General features: G+C 42.3%; 1 protein-coding gene across 2 annotated transcripts in view; it reads right to left on the bottom strand.

Moving 5' to 3' along the window:
- Positions 1 to 16,320, bottom strand: part of tmtc4 (transmembrane O-mannosyltransferase targeting cadherins 4) — a 41,009-nt gene that overhangs the window by 10,711 nt on the left and 13,978 nt on the right. For both annotated transcript variants that reach the window (XR_013547460.1, XM_078402213.1), the window contains exons 4-15: positions 15,161 to 15,377; positions 14,039 to 14,126; positions 13,705 to 13,802; positions 13,481 to 13,573; positions 9,454 to 9,615; positions 5,395 to 5,597; positions 3,218 to 3,392; positions 2,983 to 3,114; positions 1,931 to 2,010; positions 1,705 to 1,812; positions 1,083 to 1,224; positions 259 to 373 (exon numbers count right to left, since the gene is read on the bottom strand). Coding sequence is in view for 1 of the 2 variants with exons in the window: in XM_078402213.1 (XP_078258339.1) it covers positions 259 to 373; positions 1,083 to 1,224; positions 1,705 to 1,812; positions 1,931 to 2,010; positions 2,983 to 3,114; positions 3,218 to 3,392; positions 5,395 to 5,597; positions 9,454 to 9,615; positions 13,481 to 13,573; positions 13,705 to 13,802; positions 14,039 to 14,126; positions 15,161 to 15,377 (1,613 nt within the window). In the remaining variant the exon portion in view is untranslated. The remainder of the gene's footprint in view (positions 1 to 258; positions 374 to 1,082; positions 1,225 to 1,704; positions 1,813 to 1,930; positions 2,011 to 2,982; positions 3,115 to 3,217; positions 3,393 to 5,394; positions 5,598 to 9,453; positions 9,616 to 13,480; positions 13,574 to 13,704; positions 13,803 to 14,038; positions 14,127 to 15,160; positions 15,378 to 16,320) is intronic.

Below are 16,320 nucleotides of genomic sequence, written 5' to 3'. Positions count from 1 at the left end.
CAATGGGCTACAATTTTACTTCCAAATGATATTTGTTTTCATGTATCAATCACATATAAAATCATATTGAAAAAAAGACTAGAGACTGTACATGCTGGAATCCTGAGCATAAAACAAATTGTCGGAGGAATAGTGCACAGGCTACATCTGCGGAGGGAAATGGACAGATGATTTTTCAGGTTGGGACCCTCTTTACACTGATCAGTGAAATGATGGCTGTCCTTCTTTGCATAAAATAAAGAATGTTCCACTAGTTACCTGTGTTATCAAGTAGTATGATCATGTTATTCCAAGCCAAACCATGGTTAGGCTTGAGAAGTGTAGCGTTCTGCCATGCATTGAGGGCATCTACATTCCGATGAAGATCTGCATACTAAAAGCAAAGGAAAGAACAGAATAATCTAAACTAAGGGAAATCCTAGTAATAACAACCTTTTGTACTATGTTAATAGACATGTCTCTCTCCTTTGAGTCTCTTAGTGCATTTTATATGTTATAATCTCATACCTATTAGAGACCAAGTGAAGGGGACCAATGATAAGTTACTCACCAAAGGAGGTCTCCCAGCCTAACACATTCATCATGAGAAGAATAGTTGGAAGGTGATACAGGAATTCAACAATCATCCAAAAGATGTTTGTAATGCAATGGCATTACAAAGATTGAAGTATAATATTTATCAGGCACAATAGCTTGAAGCATTAAAATAAATAGGTTGGAACAGCACCAATACCCAAGAGTGAAGCATAAAACAATGTAGATGCTCCACATTGCCTGGTGTTTCTGGCCGGCATTGGTCTCCTCCCTCCTCCACTTCCCCACACTGTCCCCATACCATCGCCTTCTACTCCTCTTTCTCCTTCCTTAAACCTGTCTCTGCTCTTTACCTAAACCTCTCCACCTGGTAGTGCGTACCTCAATCTCCCCTTTCTCTGGGAAAGAAGTATCTGTGTTTCTGGATGGATTTATTAGCGACTAAAAATGGAAAAGCCTCATCAAGAATGACACCACATCAGTTTCAGAAAAATAGCAGAAGCTCGGTTTCTGAATTCAGGCACATTGACCCCCAACTCCACACTTACCAGCCGCCCTAGATTGTAGTAACAGTCTGGATATCTTTTCCTGTATCTTATTGCTGTCCGGTAACTTTTCTCAGCCTCTTCAAATTTTCTCAAACTGTTTTGTACAATCCCCAGATTCATCCAAGCTGCTGCAAAATCAGGCCTGTACATCAGAAACCAAGCGTGAAAACTAGATCCTCATGCTTCCAAACATGATACTGACACAGAATTTTATCGAAAGTGTTCCCATAAATAGGCCATTTGGCTCTTCTGCTACATTCTTTCTCACAGACTTCATATAAAATATCAAGAAATTATGAATAGAATTTGAATATTAAGTTCAGCAACCTTTTGAGGTACTAGTGTTGATGTTTACCACCTTAGATTTTGGTATATTTAAATATAACAAGGAATCATTTGTAGAATTGTAATGCACCTTATTGACATACTCTCCCGAAAGAAAACTGACTGAAATTAGACACGAGGAACCGCAGATGCTGGAACCTTGCGTAAAACACAAAGTGCTGGAATAACTCAGCAGATTAGCCAACATCTCTGGACGACATGGATAGATGATGTTTTGGGTTGGGACTACTTCAGTACTTTGTGTTCTGACTAAATTTAGATCCAAGACAAGACCTACTGAATGGCCACAGCTCTGGACAGCAACTGCTCGGCTTCATGAAGTTCCATCCTTTCTTTCAAGATGTTCCCGAGATTGTTCATAGCATGAACGTACTTTGGATGGAGCCTGGAAAAAAAAGGGGCTTTTGTCATTTCTTTACAAAACGATAGAGAAAGCTGTGTCCAATGAAAAGGAGAAATGTGCGCCAGCTGCAGAGAACTAGAACTAATTAATTCAACAATACCTCACAGCTTCTCTATAGTACTGGATTGCAGACTCTTCTCTTCCTCGGTCAGCCAAATTTTTGCCAACATTGTAGTGCACCTGCAATGAAACAGAGTGCGGTGATAGGTGTGGTTCCACATACGGAAACCTGTCTGATCTTGTTATGTAGGAATGGCAATCCCGGACTTTGTGTACACAAGATATACCGGCAGTAGTACACCATGCTGGGAGAGGGGGAATTGATGATGGAATTATCACCACCAGACGCCCTGGCAGCAGTCCTGGATCATACGGGTTCCTTTGACTAATGCATGATTAGCAGATCTTCACCCTCTGATTAAGGCAGGTCCTGCAAGTAATGTCATACTGCTTGCACACATCATGTTCAGAAAATGACAAGAGTGATCTCCACAGTGCATTGTCTGCCAACTAATTGCACTGTATCAACACCCAACACTCCATGCAAGGAAGTGTGCTTTATGTGCACGGAGTTCTCCTTAAACTGTTGTGCTTGATTTCAGAATTTCTGGACCTTTATCTGATTTGAACCACATGGGCTTTGTATTTCATTCTGCTTCCCAATGTGGCTCAGTGGTTAGCAATGCTCTTCTCTACATTGTAAATGGATCGATTGTAATCGTGTGAGAATAGTTAGGTGTAGAGATAGATCAGCCATAATTGAATGGCAGTGTAGAATTGATGGGCCGAATGGCCTAATTCTGCTCCTATCACATGACCTTGCAACCTAATTTGGCTTTGGTTAAAAAAAATTGTAAATTGTCCCTAGTGTGTAGAATAATGCAGTACATGGGTATGGCTGGTCACACGGACTCAGTGGGCCGAAGGGCTTATTTCCACACTGTACCTCTAAACTAAACTAACCTATGCAAAACGAATTCAATCTACACTTCACATTTTTCTTTCTATAAAAAGGGAGTGATTTTTCAATAAGATTCAACATCAATTATTTCAGTTTATTTTCAACAAGGTGTTATTTTAATTATTTTTATAGATCTAGAAATGTAATAATTTATTGCATTAAAATTCTTTGAAATGTGTGCGTATCCTCACTTTGGCATTGAAGGGACACACAGACAAGGCACTTGTGAAGAGAGACTCCTCTGACCTCCAGTGATCACTGCGTCGGATACATTGCATAACGTTCAGGATCACCATGCCCACCAGAGCCACAGAGAGGATGGTCTAAAGAAAATCACAGAGTAAAAATTAGATTAAAAATCAGTAATTTGTGGCACCCACCTTCGTTTATTTTAAAGACAAAATGTTTAAATTAATGACCTCCCACCTTGATTAGTCTGCCTTTCCTAGACAGAACACACATGGCGTAAGAAAGGAGGATGCAGTAACCAGCACTGGAAAGGTAGATCACTCTCTCTGCAATCACAAACCCTACTCTGAAGAAAACATTAGACGCAGGAAGGAAGGGGATGATCACGAGGGTAATTCCAGAGGCAAGGATTCTGTAAGCACATGAAAATGAATCTGTTAGAAACTGTGCTTAGAATTTTAAAAAAGAATCTCAGATTAACATGCCAACATGCCTTTTGTGAATCAAACTAAGCCTTCTGGTGCAAAATATCCCGATCTCCTGCCAGAAAACTCCCCATTAGTTTGCATCTAAAAGGCCCCAAGCTATCAAAGTGACATGAAGTCTGAGCAGAGTAACAGCTGACTGTCTTGTATCTATGAACCTGCCATCACTATGACAGTCAATAATAATTCCAATAGGAAACTCATTCCCACAGAGAGTAACTGAAGCAAAGAGAGGAGATACATCCTAGAGAAAGCTGGATAAATTCACCAGGGAGAGGGGAATATAAGGATGTGGTATTAGCAGGAGACGGAAACGGGTGAAAGGAAATCCATGTGGGACACAAAGACCAGTTTGGAGCAAATGGGCTCATTGGCCTGTTTTTGCACTTTGTCTTCAGAGTAGCTTCCTCCTTGTATTTGTGCTTTACCATATTAAGTTTGCCATATATGTTGATATTCTCTGGCCCATAATATATAGGCTCTATTTGAGGTGGCATTTTCAGCAAAGCGGTTATCACTTTTATCAAATTAACCCTTTCCCTATCCCCTCCCCTGCCATTTCAACTATTCCTCCCAGAAGACTCACTTACCCAATATAAAACGGGAATTGCAGAATGACCAATTGATAGGGAACATTAGTTTTCCCTCCATAAATGCTCCAAAGTGGCATTAGTACAAGATGCAAGTATCCTGGTTTACCTCCCTCTACCGAATCTCACAGCACAGGAGAAGGCCATTTGAATCATTGTGCATTTGGAGTACCTCTTCAATTATTCCCACTCTTCTAACCTCTCCCCAAATGCTTCCCTTTCCAATATTTCTCCACTTCCCCTTTGAAAGTTCCTACAGCATCCTCCAACACTTGATTAGGCAGTACAGCAACTCATTGCATGAAAACATTATTTCCCGCTCCCCTCTGCTTAATTTGCCAATCCCTCTCACTCATTGCCCTTTGAGCACTAACTCTTTTACCTTTGAAAAGTTTTTCCTCATTTATTCCATTAAAACCCTTCTTGATTTTGAATGCCTCCATTAAATCGTCACTCTATTTCCCAAGATGAAAACCCCACCTCCTCTTGACACAGTGAAATTTGTTTAAAAAAAAGCAATAAAATGAAAAATAAATTGTTAAGGAAACCCTTTTTAGATCTTAGATCTGAAATAATTGTCACTGGAATAATTGTCTGGAAATTCATAATTGAGCTGTAGTGCCAGACACACAAGGTTGCATCATAAAAACAACGTGCAGGAAACACTGAGCAGTTCAGGCAGCATCTGTGGAAGGAAAATGCAGGAACAGGAGCAAGAGAAGGCCACTTGGCTCCTAAGTTCAGGGTGATCATGACTGGTCTACGTTGGCCTCAGCACCTTTTCTGTGCCAGTTCACATACCTCTTAATTTTCTAATCTTTCAAAAATGTATCTAAAGGTCCATCTTAAATACTTCAAACGATCTAGCTCCTGGGACAGAGATTTCCAGATTCATCATGCTTGGCAAAAAGAAAACGTCTTGATGGCAAAGATAGACACAAAAAGCTGGAGTAACTCAGCGGGACAGGCAGCATCTCTGGAGAGAAGGAATGGGTGACGTTTCGGATCGAGACCCTTCTTCAGAGTCAACCCGACCCGAAACATCACCCATTCCGTCTCTCCATAGATTCTGCCTGATCTGCTGAGTTACTCCAGCTTTTTGTGTCTATCATCAGTTTAAACTAGCATCTGCAGTTCCTTCCTACAAATTTATAGATGGCTCTATTTTAAATCATTGGCCCTTCATCTCGTAACGTTTGTAAGTTAGCATTTCATGTCCAGAACACAACGTGTCAGCTATGTGCACACGTACAGCCTTTCCCCCATAAGCTTTCAACGTGCAGGCAAAGAAATTTACTTCATATGTAAGAGTGAATGTTTAAAACAAAAACAAATTTACCTTCTTTCATCTGGGTTTTTGGAGAATAAACCTTGCCATGTGATTCCAATAAGGAAGAACCAAAGTGCGAAAAGGGCAAGAATTCTAAAGTCGCCGATTGATTTAATCAGAGGTAAACAGCCCATCGACCAATCAAAGCACAGCCACCAGGGACACACAAGTAGCCATGCATTCAGAGAGTAATAGTAATTATAATTAATAGTCTGTTAAATAAAATAAACAAGCACAACATTAGTTTTATTAAATTGTAAACCATGCTGCTAAAATGCTGGCCTTTACATCTCGTGAACCGGACGTTTAGATGACAATGACATTTAGCTATCGCAATACGAAATCTTGATTAGACCATGCCTGAAGCACTACGAGTACATCTGTGCTCTTGCGAAGAATAGTTGGAGGGATGGGAGTGCACATTCTCTAAACTTGAACATAGAGTGTAGGGGTTAAATGACAAGGAAGAGTTGAGACAAATTGGGAAGCATTCCCTAGAATTTAATGATTGTAAATAATTTCATCAAAGTTCTCAAGATATCCACATGGATACATGGAGAGAAGAAGAGAAGCCCTTTTCAATGGTTGGTGCATTCTGGAACGAGTGACACAACCTTTAATTTAGAGCCAGATTTTTCAGGACAAGGTTAGGAAACCCTTCCCTACATAGAGAGTGGTGGGAGTTTTAGACTCTCTTCTACAAATAACTACTTTAGGTCAGGATGCGTTGGAAAAAAATGAACACTATGAACAATGACCTCTAACTTCAGATAGTCCCTGCTTTCCCTCTCTATCCCCTTCCTTCTTCCCAGTTCTCCCACTAGTCTTCCTGTCTCCGACTACATTCTATCTCTGTCCCGCCCACTCCCCTGACATTAGTCTGAAGAAGGGTCTCGACCCAAAACATCACCCATTCCTTCTCTCCCGAGATGCTGCCTGATCCGTTGAGTTACTCCAGCAATTTGTGTCTACCATAACTTAAGGTCAATTGTTCATCATTAGCACGTGACTGAGATTTTTGACAACAAAGATTTTAAGTAATTTGAGGGAAAAGGCAGGTCCACCAAGTCCTCATTACTCACAAAGGAGAGGGGCACGGATGTCCTGTGAATAATAAAGAAATATGGATGTGCTAAGGCCATTGTCAATAACACTAAGGCTACAATGACAAATGGGGTCAACCCTTCATAGATATAATAACTTTGACATAGCTTTCAAGGGGGTAGGGTGGTGACATGGGGGGTAGGGTGTTGACATGGATAGAAAATTGGTTGGCAGACAGGAAGCAAAGAGTAGGAGTAAACGGGTCCTTTTCAGAATGGCAGGCAGTGGCAAGAGGAGTGCCGCAAGGCTCGGTGTTGGGACCGCAACTGTTTACCATATATATTAATGATTTGGAAGAGGGAATTAGAAACAATACTAGCAAGTTTGCGGATGACACAAAGCTGGGTGGCAGTGTAAACTGTGAAGAGGATCTTAGGAGGTTGCAGGGTGACCTGCACAGGTTGAGTGAGTGGGCAGATGCGTGGCAGATGTAGTATAATATAGATAAATGTGAGGTTATCCACTTTGGTGGCAAAAACAAGGAGGCAGAATATTATCTCAATGGTGTTAGGTGAGGTAAGGGGGAGGTGCAGCGAGACCTGGGTGTCCTTGTACACCAGTCACTGAAAGTTGGCGTGCAGGTACAGCAGGCAGTGAAGAAAGCTAATGGCATGTTGGCCTTCATAACAAGAGGATTTTAGTATTGGAGTAAAGAGGTTCTTCAGCAGTTGAAAAGGGCCCTGCCTGGTAAGACCACATCTGGAGTATTGTGTACAGTTTTGGTCTCCTAATTTGAGGAAGAACATCCTTGTAATTGAGGCAGTGCAGCATAGGTTCACAAGATTGATCCCTGGGATGGCGGGACTGTCGTATGTGGAAAGATTGAAAAGGCTAGGCTTGTATTCACTGGAGTTTAGAAGGATGAGAGGGGATCTTATAGAAACATATAAAATTATAAAAGGACTGGACAAGCCTGATGCAGGAAAAATGGTCCCAATGTTTTGCGAGTCCAGAACCAGGGGCCACAGTCTCAGAATAAAGGGGAGGCCATTTAAAACCGAGGGAGAAGAAACTTTTTCACCCAGAGAGTTGTGAATTTGTGGAATTCTCAGCCACGGAGGGCAGTGGAGGCCAAATCACTGGATGGATTTGAGAGTTAGATAGAGCTCTAGGGGCTAGTGGAATCAAGGGATATGGGGAGAAGGCAGGCACGGGGTATTGATTGCGGATGATCAGCCATGATCACAATGAATGGCGGTGCTGGCTCGAAGGGCCGGATGGCCTCCTCCTGCACCTATTTTCTATGTTTCTATGTTTCTAAGTTCCCAAAAATGACCACTAGCACTCCTGGCCTGGGTTCTGGCCACATACCCATCCGGCGTTCCTGATTCCCAGTGTTCCCAAACTAGACCCTGGTCCGGGTATTTTCCTATCATTGATATTTCATACTTGCCAACACAAGTCATCAAATGTAATCCTTCTCATAGCAAACGGGATTCCCTGACTCTAAAGGGGAATGCTCTAGAGGAACTGACAATATTTACCAATAATCCTAGTAATACACAGCCAACCTCGCAAGTGTGCAGATTTGCAGATAGTAATGAGGACCTATTGTGCATTGAATTTGTTGTTGATCATAACCTTACTAAATGGCTGAATTTGGCTGAGGGTTGAGTGATTACCACTTGTTCCTATAAAACTAACACTAAATAAAAAATGAATCATACACTATGATACATTGCAAACGAAGCAATTATTTACTGAGTGATGGCTCACAGTACATTCTGTTTTATGTATTCCATGCTGTTGCAAGCAGTTTCAAGGAGTGATCCTTCCTTTCCCATTCAAAGCCATCATCTTCAGCCCCTTGTTGCCATTCACTTCCCAGCCTTTATTGTTCTCTCCACCCCTCTCCCCAACTTGACTCCATCCACTAATCCAGCCCTCCTCACCTAGATCCACCTCCCCTCCACTCGTTCAGTCCAGAGGAAAGGTCTCCTCCCGAAATGTTGACTGCCCATTTCTATTCACAACTACAACTTCCCTTAACTATCCATGCACGATCAATCCCAGCTTTTCCCATCATTCATTCGTGTAAATGTTCCAGTTAATCTCCTCTGCACCCACTCAAAGGGCTTGACCCCATTAAAAAAAAAGTTCTATTGAAAATGTTCCATTGAAATGGAAATAGGACCATTTCTCTAGCTAAGCACCAACCAGTTATGTATACAGCCGCCTCGTGTTTTACGCCTGCTTGATTTACGCATTTGTCTAATTATTACCAAAGTTTAATTTACACATTCCTATTTTCGGAATAACTCACTCAAATATATGCCTGGCAAACGTACACATCAGCTTTCAAAGTTATGTTGCAAATTCAGTTTACCTTAAACAAAGCAAAAATGATTGCCTGCAGCTGTTTGGTTATATGTTTAAATGTATCTGCCTTTGGGATATATAATCCGAATTACAGAGTTTAGCCAGTTATTTTCCACAGTTTTATGCTCCGCTGGTTAGCTTGATGCATTTCAGGTAAAGCATTGTACAGATGAAAGGGGAAGCTTTATAATGTTGTATGATGTGATTTGCACTCATTCATTTCAATTGGCGCCGTAGTTGCGTGCGGCGTTTGAAATATATTTGATTTAGTGTTTTTTGATTTACGTGCTTTTTTAAGCCGATAACGCATGAAAAACGCGAGTTGCTTGTAATGCACAATTCCCCACTTCAAAATGGAGAATTGGACGTAACAGATGTAAACAATGCATACTTTGATTAGGAAACATAATCTATTAAAATGGATACAATCTAGATATGGAGAAGAAAGAAAAGAACAGAAGGTTATGCTGATGGGAAGATTTGATGAGGATTGAGAAGAGGCTCTTGTGGAGCATGATGCCTAACTTAACTGCAGCACAGATATATTAACAACATAAATAGCATCTTAAAATGTAAAGGCTTTGCTAGCTCTGGATTACAGTGATGTTGACAGCTTCATTGTTAAAATGAGTGTTGCAAGCTTACTCGCACAAGGGAGCTGTCTGCAAACGATGCCGGGTTATCAACCTCAGTGAACACGGGAGGGCCCGTACCCATGATCCTCCAGCGACCGTACAGCAGCGCCGCTCCGCCAGAAGACACCAGGAGAACCCGGGTAAAAAATCCTCTTTTCCAGGTTAGACTTCTCTGTGAAGCAAATGGATACAATATTAAAGGAACTGGTGCAGATAAAAATTTCAAAACATCCTAAAATTTGCCTATTTGCAAAATAAACACATGACCTATATCTATATTTTAGACAAAAGCAATTTGCTGTAAATGAATTACCCAGAATGTACTAAACAGAAGCAGCCATTCAACCCCTCTACTCCATGCTGATGTTTCTCCACTAACCATATCCAATCCTTTGCCATCTCCCCTTTCCCCAACACCCTCTCTCCCTCTTTTATTTATCCAGCTTCCCCTTCAACTCATCCCTGCTCTTTACCTTCACTCTTCCTTGTGGGAGCCAATTCCCTGATTTTCCAATCCTTGCTCTGGAATTTCCTATTGGATTTATCAGTTGTCCTTTACTACTGATACCCTCCACTTTTGCAAAACACCTCCATGTTTAACCTACACAGGTTCTGCTACCAAAGTCACATGCATTAATTTATTTAACCTAACCAAACAATATTGAAATAATGCTTTGTTTTCCAGGGTTACTGACCCTTCTGTTTAGTCGAAGCACTTTCATCCTGTAAAATAATACTTTTAAGTTCATGTTCATTATATGATGGAGCCAGTGATTATAGGAATCAACCAGGGAAATGGAGTTGACCCAGAAATCAGCTCAGCCTCAATTTACGATACGATACAATAGAATTTTATTTATCCCAGGAAGGAAATTGATCTGTCAACAGTCATAAAACACATAAAATTAAAGTGACGTGGAAAGGATTGGGGATGTGCAAAGATTTGGGGGGTGGGGGAGGGGAGTCAGGCTACCCCATGACAGAAGGGGGAGGAGTTGTACAGTTTGATAGCCACAGGGAAGAAGGATCTCCTGTGACGTTCTGACCTGCATCTTGGTGGAACCAGTCTGTTGCTGAAGATACTCACCAGTCTGTTGCTGAAGATACTCAGTGTGTCATGGAGGGGTGAGCTGTATTGTCCAAGATGCTCCGCAGTTTGAGGAGCATCCTCCCCTCCAAGACCACCACCCATGAATCCAACTCCGCCCCCAGGCCCCCACAGAACCAGCCATCCTGATGAGTTAGTTAATCCTGTAGGCGTCCGCGCCTTGGCCCTGCTGCCCCAGCACATGGCAACAAAGAAGATGGCACTGGCTACCACCGATTGGTAGAACATCTGCAGATTGATAGAACACCTGCTGCAGACATTGAAGGAGCGGAGCCTTCTCAAAAAGTACAATTGGCCCTGTCCATTCTTGTACAGGGCCTCAGCTTTCCTGGACCAGTCCAGTTTACTGTCCAGGTACACTCCAAGGTATTTGTAGTTTGGATTAGATTTGTACAATCTAAATTAAGATTGTACGGCAGGCACGGGTTATTGATTGGGGACGATCAGCCATGATCACAATGAATGGCGGTGCTGGCTCAAAGGGTCGAATAGCCTCCTCCTGCACCTATTTTCTATGTTTCTATTAAGAGCAGAATTGTGGGGCAATATGGTCAACTCCTTCTCCAAAGTCTTGTGTGCTTTTATTTCCAGTGGAAAGATGGACTGAATAGTTGGAACTGTATGAACTGTGTTCATCAACTATCAGGTCATACAAAAGGCCCCTGAGTTGCCAGGATTACTTCCAGATTAAACACGCAGACACCTGTCAAGTGTGGCAAGGCTTGTGTGCTATAATGGGCTACAAAGTGAGTTGGGGGAATCATCAGCAACAACGCATCTCTCCCAGGCTAGCCAGACAATGTATGCTTATTTTGATCAGGTCGTCAGTGAAACGATGTTTCTTGCCCAGTCAGGCTCAGGTGCACCTGAACCCAGATTGGCCTTTTTGTGAGTGAATCCATGGAAAGCGACTGGACTGGATACAGTCCCTCAGAACTTGTGTGGACCAGCTGGCAGAAGTATTTGCAAACATATTTAACCTCTGCCTCCTCCAGACTGGGGGTCCCATCTGCTTTGAGAAGACCACTATGATCCCGGTGCCAAAGAAAAGCAAGGTAACGTGCCTCAATGACTGTCACCTGGTGACTCTGATATCAACCATTGGGAACAGCTACAAGAGACTAATCATGGTGCACTCCAGCCGCATAGACAGCCATGATTCACTGCAAGTTGTCCATGTCTCAACAGGTCTGTGACAGCCACCATCTCCCTAGCTATATATTAATCGCTGGACCATATGGATTACAAGGACACCTGCATCAGATTCATATTTATTGACTATCTCTGCCTTCAACACCATAATTCCAACCATTTTTTATCACCACGCTCCTGAACCTAGGACTCAGCACCATTGTCTGCAAATGGATCCTCCTGCTGGCCCAGACGGAGTTCCTGGCCACGTCCTTGGTAGCTGTGCGGACCAGCTAGTGGGAGTATTCGCGGACATCTTTAATCTCTCCCTATTCCGTTCTGAGGTACCCACCTGCTTTGAGAAGACCACCATTACCCCAGTCCCAAAGAAAAGCAAGGCCTAAATGACTACCGTCCAGTGGCCTTGACATCCACCATCATGAAATGTTTTGAGAGGCTAGTTATGGAACGCATTAACTCCAGTCTCCCCAGCGGCCTTGATTCACTGTAGTTCGCTTACGGCCACAACAGATCCACGGACTCATCCATCGTCCTAGCCCTACACTCATTCCTCGACCAACTGGATAAGAGAGACACCTACGTCAAACTCCTATTCAAAGTCTACAGCTCTGCCTTTAATACCATTATCTCAATCCAAGCTGATCACCAAATTAGCGGGACTGGGTGTCAGCACCCATCTCTGCAAATGGATCCTCGACTTCCTGGCCAACAAACCCCAATCAGTGAGGATAGGGGACAAATCAAACTCCACGGTAATCCTCAACACAGTACCTCCACAAGGATGCGTTCTCAGCCCCCTTCTTTACTCTTTGTACACTCACGACTGTGCTGCCATGTACAAATCTAATTCAATTTTCAAGTTCGCAGATGACACCACCATTGTGGGCCAGATGTCAAATAATAATGAGACGGAGTACAGGAAGGAGATTGAGAACCTCGTGTCCTGGTATCAAGACAACAACTTTTCTCTCAATGTCAGCAAGACAAAGTAGATAGTGATCGACTTCAGGAGGCAAAGCGGTACACACGCCCGAGTTTGCATTGACGGTGCCGAAGTAGAGATGGTTCAAAACTTCAAATTCCCAGGAGTCAATATCACCAACAACTCCTGGACCACTCATATTGAAGCAACGACTGAGAAAGCACACCAATGTCTCTACTTCCGTAGAAGGCTTAGGAAGTTTGGCATGTCCCCTACAACTACCACCAACTTGTATAGATGCACCTTAGAAAGCATTTTACCAGGATGCATCACAGCTTGGCTTCGGAACAGCTCCATCCAAGACCGCATGAAATTGCAGTGAATTGTGGACGCAGCCCTGACTATCACACAAACCAACGTTCATTTATACCTCGAGTTGCCTCAGCAAGGCCAGCAGCATAATCAAGGACGAGTTGCACCCTGGGGGCTACTCCCTCTTCTTCCCTCTCCCATCAGGCAAAAGGTATAAAAATGTGAAAACACACACCTCCAGATTCAGGGACAGTATTTTCCCAGCTGTTATCAGGCAACTGAATCATCCTACTACTCGGACTATCCTTCATCGGACATTGCGGGCTTTACCTTGCACTAAACATTATTCCTTTATCTTGTATCAATACACTGTAAATGGATCGACTGTAATCATGTATTGTCTTTCTGCTGACTGGTTAGCACACAACAAAATGCTTTTCACTGTACTTCGGTACACATGACAATAAATTTAACTGAACTAAAGTATTTTGGGTATCTTGAATAGAATACAATGGGTGCTATATAAAAAGAATCATGTCTTACCTCAGGTGCTTTGTCTTTTCCTAATAGAGTCACACCTAGTTGCAAGATATCCATTTTGCAGACTACAAGTGCATCAAACACTATGTTCACACCCTGTGAATGCAGAAAAAGAATGGCACAAGTAAACCTAATGTTAATTAAACCTGAACAATAACACAAAGAGATGGAAGATACCAGCAAAAGCGGAACGACTGTTTACCACTATAAGCAACGTATTTTCTCACCAGTACTGTGATACCCTGTTCCTTGCAAAGCATTGCAAATGCACATAACAACAAACTGGCAAAGATCCAATGAAGGGAAAACTCTGCAGCCACATCATCTGGAATAAAATAAAATGCATTAATTGGCCTTAATTCGGATTTTACAACTACCACAGCATGAAACATTCATGTTTGTTGCAACATTCATGTGCCACCCACTCTTACGCTCTGTCTCAACCCCATGTCTTTCATGCCCAGATAACCAAGTCTACTTCACTAGTTTACAAGTAAACAGTGACCTTCAGTGTGTGGCACAAGCATTTAACAAATAAATGCACAAAACAATTATACCTACATTTTCTGAAGGCTTTACAGTAGCTGATGAAGGACAATAGAAAGAACAGAGCACAGAGCAGGTCTGCTCTGCCAACAATCCCAGCAACCTGGAGGACACAAATCAAGAAGATAAATGAATTCCGCTCTTGCCAATGTAAGGTGATCAATGTGGTCATGCGCAGCTTTCCACCGTCCACTCTCCGTAACATAGAAAATAGGTGCAGGAGGAGGCCATTTGGCCCTTCAAGTCAGCACCGCCTAACCTTCAACTTGTCACAAGATCTGCTGCCCACGCCCGAATTCCCACCATGTCTATTCACCATCTGCTCATTGATTTTCACAGGCTTCCTGTATAACAATGTCTCCATTTCAAAATACTTACTCCACATTTAAATCCCTCAATGCCTGGTCCTTCCTGATCTCTGGTATCTCTTCCACCCAAACAAATCTCCATCAAGTGTAATCCCATCCACTTCTGATCTCCTTAACCTCTCCCTCACTCACTACTGTTCTTTGACTACCTTGCATCTAAGATCTTGATAGGTGCATGGACAGGAAAGGTTCAGTCAGATATGGATCAAATGCAGGCAAAAGGGACAAGCTTAGCTGGAACGTGTTGGTTGGCATGACAGAGTTGGGCTAAAGGGCCTGTTTCCATGCTGCATAATTCTATGACTGGAATTTCTCTCCAAACCCTTCTCCTAGTCTTTACAGTCCTCCTTAACATCTATCCCTCCAAAAACAAACATGAATCCATCACCTGTACACCTCATAATGAAGCTCCACATTATTTTCATAATTTGTCTAATAAAGCATCTTGGGACAACTAAAGAAGATAAATTGAAAACTGCCTTTCTTAATAAAAGAAATACAGGCTGCACTTCAATTGAATGTAAGAAACAAAGTGTCGGAGGAACTCAGTGGGTCAGGCAGCATCTGTGGTGGGAATGGACAGACAGCATTTCAGGTCAGAACCTTCTTCAGACTTCCATTAGATGACCTGATTGCTAACCTGAAATATAAAAAGTGCAGTACCAGTGATACGCCCAAACACTACCGAGTGAGAGATTTAAACTAATGTGACCCTACCTGCCTCATACTTATAAGCAATTTTAAACATGCTTTGAAATGCCAGACTTACACTTTCGGTGTGTACTGGATGAATAGCAAAGAGCATTGCAGCAAGAAAGGATGCCTTTGGTGCCTTATTGAGCAGTTGTCCTTGCCCATCATGTACAAGACCACCCAGAAGTACTGAGAACACATCCAGTGTCATTACAGAAATCACACTGTGCAATGCGATGTTGACTACATGAAATCCAATCGGGTGTAATCCTCCAGCCACAAGATAGTTCAACCTAAGAAAGAAGAAAATACGACACATCTAGAATTTAGGCACATCACACTACAATGTATGTTAGGATGCGCTGACGTAAGAAGTTACATTATACTCTTCAACTCTTCATTTATATGAAGATAAGAACATACAAAATAGGAGTAATAGAGACTCGTCGACCCTTTGTGTCTGCTCAGCCATTCTTCAAAATCATGGCTAATCTTCTACCGCAATGCAGTCTTTCTACTTATTCCCACATTCGTCGATTCCCTTACTATCTAGAAATCTGTTAATCTATTTTGATGAACTCAATGACGGAGAGTCCACAGTACTCTGGGGTAGAGAATTCCAAAGGTTCACCAGTTTCTGAATGCAGAACTTTTTACTCATCCAGTCCTAAATGGCATGCACCTTATTTTGAGAATGTGACCCCAGATTTAAAACTCAATGGAGTGGGATACTCTCCCTGTATGCAGCCGGTCAGCCCCATCAGAATTTTGTAAGTGTCAAAGACATCACCTCTTATTCTTAACTTAGATAATATAGGCCTAGTCTACTCAAACTCTCCTGTTATGCTACCAGTTGAAACTACACAGGTATGCAACCAAGGCTATTGACCTAATCTTGCTTAGACTTGTGAGAACCACACACTTGGTATATCTTAAAATGCCCTGGGTATTGAATAAACGGACACTGAAGTGAAGTGGTACACATACCCCATGCATTGCCAGCACCGAGGTAGAGATGGTTGAAAGCTTTAAGTTCCTAGGAGTAAATATCACCCGCAACTTGTCCTGGACCAGCCATATCGAGGTAATGGCCAAGAAAGTCCACCAATGTCTCTACTTCCTTAGAAGACTTAAGAAGTTTGGCTTCTCACTAACTTCTACAGATGTGCTGTAAAATGCATTTTATCGGGATGCATCACAGCATGGTTTGGGAACAGTTGACAGCAAGAAATTGCA

The sequence above is a fragment of the Rhinoraja longicauda genome, chromosome 7 (assembly GCF_053455715.1).
Source record: "Rhinoraja longicauda isolate Sanriku21f chromosome 7, sRhiLon1.1, whole genome shotgun sequence".
NCBI lineage: Eukaryota > Metazoa > Chordata > Chondrichthyes > Rajiformes > Arhynchobatidae > Rhinoraja > Rhinoraja longicauda.
Note: the sequence above shows the minus strand (reverse complement) of the source record. Positions and strands in the feature narration are given on the sequence as shown.